At 44.2% G+C, this 10,000-nt stretch overlaps 1 protein-coding gene across 4 annotated transcripts in view; it reads right to left on the bottom strand.

Moving 5' to 3' along the window:
• The window catches only part of LOC119577060 (peptidylglycine alpha-hydroxylating monooxygenase-like), a 26,017-nt gene that overhangs the window by 7,668 nt on the left and 8,349 nt on the right, over positions 1-10,000 (bottom strand). For all 4 annotated transcript variants that reach the window (XM_037924735.1, XM_037924734.1, XM_037924732.1 and 1 more), the window contains exons 2-8: positions 6,677-6,734; positions 3,676-3,833; positions 2,877-3,009; positions 2,360-2,408; positions 1,566-1,711; positions 1,043-1,182; positions 458-507 (exon numbers count right to left, since the gene is read on the bottom strand). In XM_037924735.1, coding sequence (XP_037780663.1) covers positions 458-507; positions 1,043-1,182; positions 1,566-1,711; positions 2,360-2,408; positions 2,877-3,009; positions 3,676-3,833; positions 6,677-6,734 — 734 coding nt within the window. The remainder of the gene's footprint in view (positions 1-457; positions 508-1,042; positions 1,183-1,565; positions 1,712-2,359; positions 2,409-2,876; positions 3,010-3,675; positions 3,834-6,676; positions 6,735-10,000) is intronic.

Raw genomic sequence — 10,000 nt, 5'->3', positions numbered from 1 at the left:
TCATACAAAGCAACGTCACGAACAACACGAGATATTAGTAAGAAAACCAATATCTTCTAATGGACCAATAGGAAGAAAAAACAAAATCTATGTTACTACAGAAAGAATAACATCAGGTTTGTCCCCGCATGCAGTTCTTTGGGTTAAAAATCATGCACATGGAACACCCAGACACATGCATCATAGGAGCCAGTAACAGAAGCAGAAATGGAAGGCACAAACATTGCACAAGCTATTTGTTTCAAGCAAATTGCAACAAAGCTATCACTTGTAAAGCTTTTACGAAATAACTAAATCTAGGACAAAATATTAATATTTACAAAATGCTATGACAAATATACACAAAACAAATATATGCAAGTACTGTATATGTATAAGTATATGAATATATGCACACACATACATATATACATCCATAGACAGTTTAATCCAAAATCATACAATGTGATCCACTTACCCGACCCTGGTGGTGCGGTCACGATTGCTCTCCATTGTGCATCTGGCAGCCTGTTCGAACGAAAGAATGTGGTAGCAATACAGATATCGTACCATATCGTTCATTGCAACAAAAGTAGAAAAAATGTATGCATGAGAATTAATATGTTCACAGAGCCAGAGATGTATCTCACCAGTTTCGATTATACCTTCGTCAGAAATATATTTCTGTTTATTTGGAGAGGATGTAATCGAAACCGGTCAGATATATATCTGGCACTGTGATGATATTCGTTCTCATTCATACCTTAGTTGTACCATATCGTATTTTATAATTTTGTGATATCATGAATTTCTCATTAATGAAAATACACCTTATGATGATATTGAGAGAATACATCAAGGGAAGCATTACGTGGTGGATAATGAACGAAGGCACCACACCCGCCATCAGAAAGCAACCCGAAGTTCGGATCTGATAACTCGGAAATGGAGAACTATTCAGGCCAGAATGATTAATAATCTGTCCGATCCGGCTGACCCGAGAAGACCAACAGCCAGACGCTGTTTACAAACACAACCGGGAACCCAGACCGCGCCCTCTTACCACGGTGTCCCCCTTGGTGAGCGTGAGGTCGTTGGCCACAGGGTAGAACATCTGGGGCAGCTGCGGGTCCTTCTTGCCTATGAGCTCCCACTCGTCTGCGGACCCTTTCCTGGTGACCTTGTAGCCCGACACCACGCGACCTGAAAGGGTCAGAGGTTCTAATACCAAAAAATAGGGGGAAAAAATCGAGCAAGAAAAATGCTAGAGTTCCGAGGAGTCAAAGGAGAGCTGCAGAAAGTCGGAAACAAATCTCGAGAGAAGGTCACAGAGTCAGGGAAAAGATCGACGGTTCAAGGAAATGATCGACTGATCAAGGTGAACAAAATAAACAAATAAATAAACAAATAAAAAGTTGAGAAACTGCTTAATAAGCCAAGGACATGCTCACTGGGTCAATCTTAATTACATCGTCATTAGAAACATTATTATCACGATTACCAGCACCGTTACCACGAGCAACTACATTCCCCATCTACAGCAGCTATGTCCTCCGCTATCTGAACCAACAGCCCCAGTCACTCACCCAGGGCGTGCGTGTGCGTCCTGAAGGCGAAGGGGTGGATCACCTTGTCCTCCTGGATGGTGCAGGCCGTCTCCATGTACTCGACGCTGTTGGGGTTGATGCGGCCGCCCGTGCCCATCAGGAGGACGCCCGCCGCTTTGGGTTGCCTGTGGGCGGGGGAGGGAGGATCAGCGGAGGTGTGGCGGGGATTTCAAGCTGCGGGCCGAGGTGTGCGTGGGGATTTGTGTGGCGTCGGAGGGTAAAGGGGGTAGATGGCGCTTGCACGGTGCTTGCGGCGTGAGGGAAGGCGTGTGGGCGCTTCATAGCGTGAGAGTCATGGGAGGAATCGTTCGCAGATGGACGTAGGGAGTCTTACGTGTGTGGTGTTGAGTTTGTGCGCGGAAAAGGAAATGGAAGGGGGGTGGTTCCTCTGGGCCTATCGGTCTGTGCGAACGGGGATGTGTGAAATAACGAGCAATTTCGAAGCACCGGCAGTATGAAGGAGATTATCATTTACATTGTTTACTCGATTCATATGGTATTTCTAAGAGTTACCTTTCATCTTAACTCCATTATGTATTGATTATTGTGATGTCAGTAGGTAACACCTTCATTTCTGAAATCCGTATCTCTGCTTCTCTTTATCAACCTATTTTACCTTTCTCTGCTATAAATTTATATATCAACTATTCGGATTCATCCTCAGCGGTGAATCTTATTTGACGGAATGTCTGTTCATCTTTCACTCGCATTTATCTTCCTATGTACTCACTAATATATAACTATCTCCTACGAGCTGACAAACACAAACTTACGGAGTCTCTGTGTAGTACAGGAACACACCGGAGTCGTCAGTAGAGCCATCTGGCGGGAGAAAACCACGCTATTATATACACGACCGGATTTGCACTATCACTATAACGTTTTAACAAGTCATCTTGGAAACCCAAAATATAACAACAGCAGCAGCAATAATAATGATGATGATGATGATGATGATAATGACAGTGATGATGATGATGATGATGATGATGATGATGATGATGATGATGATGATGATGATGATGATGATGATGATGATGATGATGATGATGATGATGATAATAATAATAATAAAAATGATAATAATATATCATGGCAGGGGTATAGATAATAATAGTATCACGGCAGCAATCTTCCCAATACTTAAATTGCAAAGCAAAAAAGCAAAAACTATATGAATATATAAAATAATAAACAAATAGCAACAGATGAATAGATAAAAGATGGCAGACAACAAGGATAAGCCCGATATGCGAAGCTTGGCCTCGCAACAGCACCCCCGCGACTTACCCTTGAACCTCTCGACGGAGGCGTAGTGCACCTGGAGGACGAGGTACTGGATGTTGGACTTGCCTCCGACCCTGAACGCCACGCCCTCGGGCAGCACCAGCTTGGGGGCGTCGCGGGCCCACGCGTAGATCACCTGCAAGAGCGGGGCGAGGTCAGGCCAGGGGAGGTCGCTGTTCTGGAGTAGTTTGTTGGGGAAATTTGCGTCTCCAGATGAAGGTGTGTGTGTGTGTGTGTGTGTGTGTGTGTGTGTGTGTGTGTGTGTGTGTGTGTGTGTGTGTGTGTGTGTGTGTGTGTGTGTGTGCGTGTGTGGTGTGTGCGTGTGTGCGTGTGTGCGTGTGTGCGTGTATGCGTGTGTATGCGTGTGTGTATGCGTGTGTGTATGCGTGTGTGTGTGTGCGTGTGCGTGTGCGTGTGCGTGTGCGTGTGTGTGTGCATTTTCTTTTTTACGAGCCTATTTTTAAGAAACGCGGAAACTGAAAATTAACTACGAACGGAAAATAAGAAAACTAATTATATTAAAAACTTCTAGAGCATAGGGAAAATGCAATAACAGATACACACATGCTTACACACAGAAGAAGAAGAAGAAGAAGAAGAAGAAGAAGAGAGAGAGAGAGAGAGAGAGAGAGAGAGAGAGAGAGAGAGAGAGAGAGAGAGAGAGAGAGAGAGAGAGAGAGAGAGAGAGAGAGACTATATACATACCTACCTACACATATACAGACAAACAGAGACAAAACCAGACGAACAGCCAAGGGGCCGGGAACCCGGCAGAGCCGCAGTGTCCCTCCGCGCGCCTCACCTGCGATCCGGACCCGCAGACGGAGGCCGTGGCGAGGCCGGGCTGCGACAGCGCCATCTCCCCGCAGTTCCAGACCTCCTCGTCGCTGCCCGGGGTCTCGCAGCCGTAGAGCAGCATGTGGTGGGCCGTGTCCATGGTGGCGTTGGGTTCGAAGGCGGCTGCGGAGGGCGGGAGAGGCGCTCAGTGAGGGGTCTGGCTGCTCGAGGTGGGAGGGAGGGAGGGCGTGTGTGTGTGTGTGTGCGGGTGTGTGTGCGGGTGTGTGTGCGTGTGTGCGGGTGTGTGTGCGGGTGTGTGCGTGTGTGTGTGTGTGTGTGTGTGTGTGTGTGTGTGTGTGTGTGTGTGTGTGTGTGTGTGTGTGTGTGCTGTGTGTGTGTGTGTGTGTGTGTGTGTGTGTGTGTGTGTGTGTGTGTGTGTGTGAAATATATGAATCTGCATGGGTACTTAAAAAATAAGAAACGCACAGTGAGTGCGTGTCATCAATTGCAAATTATCCCAATAAAAAGAAAGTGATTTTTTTATTCATAATGATAGAAAACGCGTTTAATATGTTTTATATGAGAGAAGAGAAACGAATAAGGATTTTTAAAAAATCAAAGCGTATGAACATACATTATAAATATTGGAGAAAAATTTTAACCAGTTACATATGTACCTTGGGTATGAAAATTCTGACCCATTATAATAAGCACATCACAAATATGAGCTGTGTGTATAAGAGAGAAAAAAATGAACTAAAGGCGAGTAATGGATGATAAAGAACAGGATATCGGGAAATACAAAACAAGTGATTATAAAATATATATCAGCGTAAAAAATCAAGCGTAAAAAATCAAGGGACAAATTTTATATACAACAGAGAAATACGTAATCGAAGTACCATGCAAATCAAATGCATGAACGCACACACAAAATAACTTTCTATTTCACTCACACAGAGATAAAAAAACAGATATAGAAACCCCCTAGAAGCGAGTTTCACCGAGTTTCACCCGCGAAACACGTGAGCAGCGTTATAAAAAAAAAACTTTTCCCTAGTCAGAATTCCAATGACAAACTCTTTTCCTACTTTCACTCTGTTCTACATTCACCGACCTACGGGACCCGCTTTCTAAAGGATGAGCAGTAGAACAACTTGAGCACGTGGAATGGTAATTTTTGCTTTATCATTATGATGAAGAGAAACGCAATTCTGCTGGAAATCTGTTGGAAGTAGCCACTTTTTAGGGTGATACGAGAACGGGATTCGAAGACAAGTTGCGGTCTTTTGGTAAATCCCGCCTTTTGTTTTCAGAATCAAAGGTCAAATACTGCCCATACAGGCACTCACACATGCGCATATGCACGCAAAGGCAGCACAAACGTGGAGGATTACATTTAACCTTCGAATCCCACAGCAGTCCTTGTTTAATCTACAAGACACGTTTACAAAGATGCGTCATCATGCTACTCAGCAGCAAGCAGCCCGGACGACATTCTTGCATTTATAGACTCCCATTCTCTTTCTGTTTGTGGTCTTGCGGGATTATTGTTTCATATGTGATGTTTTTCTATATTGCCTTATTCTTATCATCCAGCTAACACCATCTATTCCACTTCCCCGGCTTTATTCCATTCGTTCTACTCTATAAACACGTGATTATAAAACATATATTATCGTGAAAGAACCCAAATCAAGAGGCAAAAAAATTATACAACAGAGAAATACGTAATGTAACTACCATGTGAATCAAATAAATTTCTAACATAATCTATTCCGTTTCCCCGGCTATAGTTCATCTGTTTTACTCTATCCCCCTAACTTTATTCTGCTTGCTCTGTTTCCCTAAAAACATGAAGCTTGACTTTCAGCACTTCCGGCATATCGTGAGAGATGGCGTTGAACTTATACTTTTTTTTCTTCTTTTTTTTTCTGCTTCCGGGTTGCTTGAACATAGCGACGGAAATGTTCTGTGCTTTCTTCTGTTCCCACCACTAAGTTCATTTTGCTGCTTCCTACTTCCCCTCTAAGTCTTTTTCGTACTCCTTCGTACACTGTTCTTTCCCCCTCCTCCTCCTTTTTTATTATCAGTTTTTTTATTTCTCTCTCTAATTTCAATTCTATATTTTTTTTTCTTCCTTCTTGCCTTCCTCAGCTTCTTCTAAGTATTGTTATGATTCCTCCTCCTCCTCCTCCTCCTCCTCCTCCTCCCCCTCCTCCTCCTCCTCCTCTCTTCCTCTCCTCCTCTCCTCCTCCCCTCCTCTCCTCCTCTCCTCCTCCCTTTCTCTCCTCCTCGCTTCCTCCCCTCCTCCCTTCTTCCCCTCCCCCTCCTCCTCCTCTCTCTCCCTTCTTCACCCTCTCCTCCCCTCCCCCCCCTCCTCTCCCCCTCCTCCTCCTCCTCCCTTCCTCCTACTCCCCTAGCCTACTCCTCCCCTACCCTCCCCTAGGGAGGAAAGGGGGTGGAGGGAGACGAAGAGAGAGAAAGGGAGAAGAGGGAGAGAGAAAGGAAGGATGAGGAGGAGGGAGGAGGGAGGGAAGGGGGAGGAGGAGGGAGGGAGGAGGGAGGGAAGGAGGGAGGAGGGAGGAGGGGGGAGGGAGAGGGAGAGAGAGGAGAGAGAGAGAGAGAGAGAGAGAGAGAGAGAGAGAGAGAGAGAGAGAGAGAGAGAGAGAGGAGAGAGAGACGAGAGAAGAGAGAGAGGAGAGAGAGAGAGGAGAGAGGAAGAGGAGAGAGAGAGAGAGAGAGGAGAGAGAGAGAGAGAGAGAGAGAGAGAGAGAGAGAGAGAGAGAGAGAGAGAGAGAGAGAGAGCACATCATCCTAGCCACTCCCAGCGGTACAGTTAGACTTAACAAACATCTTCGACATTCTAGCATAATGTCACCCAAGCGAATTTATCAACAGGATTCCACTTACAAAAAAAAACGAAAAAAAACGGATAAGTGTCTTTCCAAAGGCATACCACCATCCTAAAAAAAGGAAAAAGCTTGTGTCTTTTGAGAAAGTTCAAGACGAGCATGATTACTTACTGACATAGTACTCCTGAGTGGGATCTATTCGGATCGGAGTGCAGAAGTACGTCTCGGCCTGCAAAAGAAAGGGAGAATTGTAATGATTGCCTCTTCTTCTTTTAACGGTAGGTTCATGTCTGAGCCGCCGTGGTCACAGCATGATACTTAATTGTAGTTTTCATGTTGTGATGCTCTAGTCACATGAATATAAAGAGGAGGTTAGGCATTATCACAAAAGTATACATCAGAACTTTCTTCAACACAGTTGGCTGGTTATTTCTGCTCCCTCGATGTATCGATCTGGCTATCTATCTATCTGCACACACACGCGCACGTGTGTGTGTGTGTGTGTGTGTGTGTGTGTGTGTGTGTGTGTGTGTGTGTGTGTGTGTGTGTGTGTGTGTGTGTACATATCCATTTTTTCCAACGGTATAGGCTCGTGTTTGAGCGGCCGTGGTCACAGCATGATACTTGAAGTGAGTACGTAGTAAGGTCCTCAGTTCCTTTCCACGGAGAGTGCCGGTGTTACCTTTTAGGTAATCATTCTCTCTATTTTATCCGGGCTTTGGACCAGCACTGACTTGGGCTGGCTTGGCCACCCAGTGGCTAGGTAGGCAATCGAGGTGAAGTTCCGTGCCCAAGGAAACAACGCGCCGGCCGGTGACTCGAAACCTCGAACTCAGATTGCCGTCGTGACAGCTTTGAGTCCGATGCTCTAACCACTCGGCCACCGCGGCCTTGTACATATACATATACATGTATATTTACATATACATATATATACATACATACATACACACACACACACACACACACACACACACACACAGACACACACACACACACACACACACACACAGATATATATATATATATATATATATATATATATATATATATATATATATATATAACTGCATCTGCAACGCGCAACGATGCAGACAAAGGTGTAAAGAAGTAACAGTACAAAAGGACCGGCATCATCGCATGGTAGTCACTCATCTGACTTATGTGCATTTTATATTCCTCCCCTCTCTCCCTCTCCCCTCTCTCCCTCTCCCCTCTTTCCCTCCCCCCTCTCTCCTCTCTCCATCTCCCTTCTCTCCCTCTCCCTTCTCTCCCTCATTTTCTTTATCGACTCCCTTTCCCTTCTCCCGCACTCTCCCTTCGCCTCGTGACAAATGCAACGGACTGTATTTCCAAAATTAGCAGCTGTATCGACGCCAAAGGAAGAAATCATATATGAAAAAATATGTTTCAGTGGATCCCCTTCTTCCACATAGCGTGACTCCCAAGCGATACGTGTGCTCTCTTCCTTGGTATCGACGTGTTTTTATTTCCCTGTTTGTGGCAATAACAGGATATCGGCTCGAGTTTCTTAGCGGTGTTACTGGTTCGTTTGCGATGCAGCTGTCATAATAAAAGGGAGATGAATGTGACAGTGTGAAGAAGGGTAGGAGGAAAAGAAAGATGGAGGGAGAGGGAGTGGGAGGGAGAGAGAGATAAATAGAGAGAGAGAGAGAGAGAGAGAGAGAGAGAGAGAGAGAGAGAGAGAGAGAGAGAGAGAGAGAGAGAGAGAGAGAGAGAGAGAGAGAGAGAGAGAGAGAGAGAGAGAGAGAAAATTTGATTTGATAACATTTATTCACAGAACAGTTACATGTCCTGCAAAAAACAGGGTGAGATACCAAAGCATCTATCCAAACTGGCTGTGCTTCTATTTGCGTGGAGGGCTATCAGTCAAACATTAGTGTTATATACATGCCGGAAGGGCTGTGCTATTATCACTGTATCAAAATATCATCTGGCTGGTAAAATCTTTTATATAACTAATCATGTCAAAGACAAGAAAGACAAGTGGCTATAATAAAGTTAAAATAATCAACAAGTGCTAATCTGTGAACAGTACTATTTATCAGTGATGCAGTTTTTGTGCAACAGAGTAAGTAATGGTTAAGATTATGCACCTCGGGCGCCTTGTACAGTTTGCAGTGGTGATATGAAACTGGTTTGGGCTCCAAAACTGCATCCTGTGCATATTGTAGACTTTGTCCCAGCAGTACTCTCGTAATGCCAGATAGTACCATGTCCGTCTTTTTTCATCTTCTCAGTGGTCTATACCTGACCCTCATAATCTCGAAGACAGCTGATATCAGGTTTTTTTATTTGATTGAGAGATAGCGGTACTACATAATATGGATCTTCATGGGAAAATGCTAATCTGGCTAATTGATCAACCCTGTAACATGATATTCCTACATATGAGGGTATCAAGTATAGTATCTTGAATAACCTTTTCTGATAGTTTAGAAATTTGTTGAGGATATTTCTAGTTACCCTGTTTTCTGGATTAAATGCAGTGAGCCTATGGAGAGTGCAAGACCTATATCAGGAATTAGTACACCAATCCCTGCTGCTCCATGAGGATCAATGGAGACATCCCAGTAGATAGCAAGTGGGGACGTGCAATGAGGGGGATGTAGAATACCATCTATATATTTCAAGTAATGAGCTTTTAGTTCCGTTTTGAAGCCTTGGATTTAGGTCCTGTTAGCTTATCAATATGAGCATGTACATGATTCCTGTGCCAAGGAGCAGTAAGTACTGTCTCTGGAATGTTAATAGCTTCGTTGTTCCATACATTGAAGAACATAATAATATGAGCATTTTAGTTTCCATTCTGAGTTGGACTGTGTGAGATTGGAGTATCGAGGCCGGGCATGCCTAACTCTACAGTTTATCTCATTTGATAGAATATTGGAGATTTGTAGTCTGGGTAGAAGCTGAAGTATTCTGATGTCAATTATGGTGTTAATTTAGGCGACACGACTGTGATTAGAGGGGAAGTCTAACTCTTTCCTCATAACGAGAACTTTAGCGGCCATTGGGCATCCAAGTATAATTCTCATGGCCTTGTTCTGTAAAACTTCAAGGGGTTTGTGGGCACTCGGTGGCAACATACTAAGACTGGGCTTGCATAGTCTACCATGGACCTAACAAGGGAGATATACATCAATCTTAGGACTCTCAGGGAGGTACCTATATATCTGTTATTTATGTACTGCAATGGCCTTAAACGCTCAAGGCAACGTTCCTTGATATTTTGAACGATATTCTTGGTAAAGCGAGAGTTGTGGGACATGAGTCACCATGACATAGATATTTATAGGTGTCAGTTCTTGCAACAGTTTGTCCACCTAACCTTGGAATGTCAGGTAGTTTACGAAATAGTGTTGAGATTGCAAAGAGATTGCATAATTATATTAGACAGTTTAGGGGACAATACTCCCCCTTGTTGAGTGCCTAACTCTAAATCGCCATAATCACTGTAGGCACCTTGGTACC

This window comes from Penaeus monodon, chromosome 9 (genome assembly GCF_015228065.2).
Source record: "Penaeus monodon isolate SGIC_2016 chromosome 9, NSTDA_Pmon_1, whole genome shotgun sequence".
Taxonomy (NCBI): domain Eukaryota; kingdom Metazoa; phylum Arthropoda; class Malacostraca; order Decapoda; family Penaeidae; genus Penaeus; species Penaeus monodon.
Note: the sequence above shows the minus strand (reverse complement) of the source record. Positions and strands in the feature narration are given on the sequence as shown.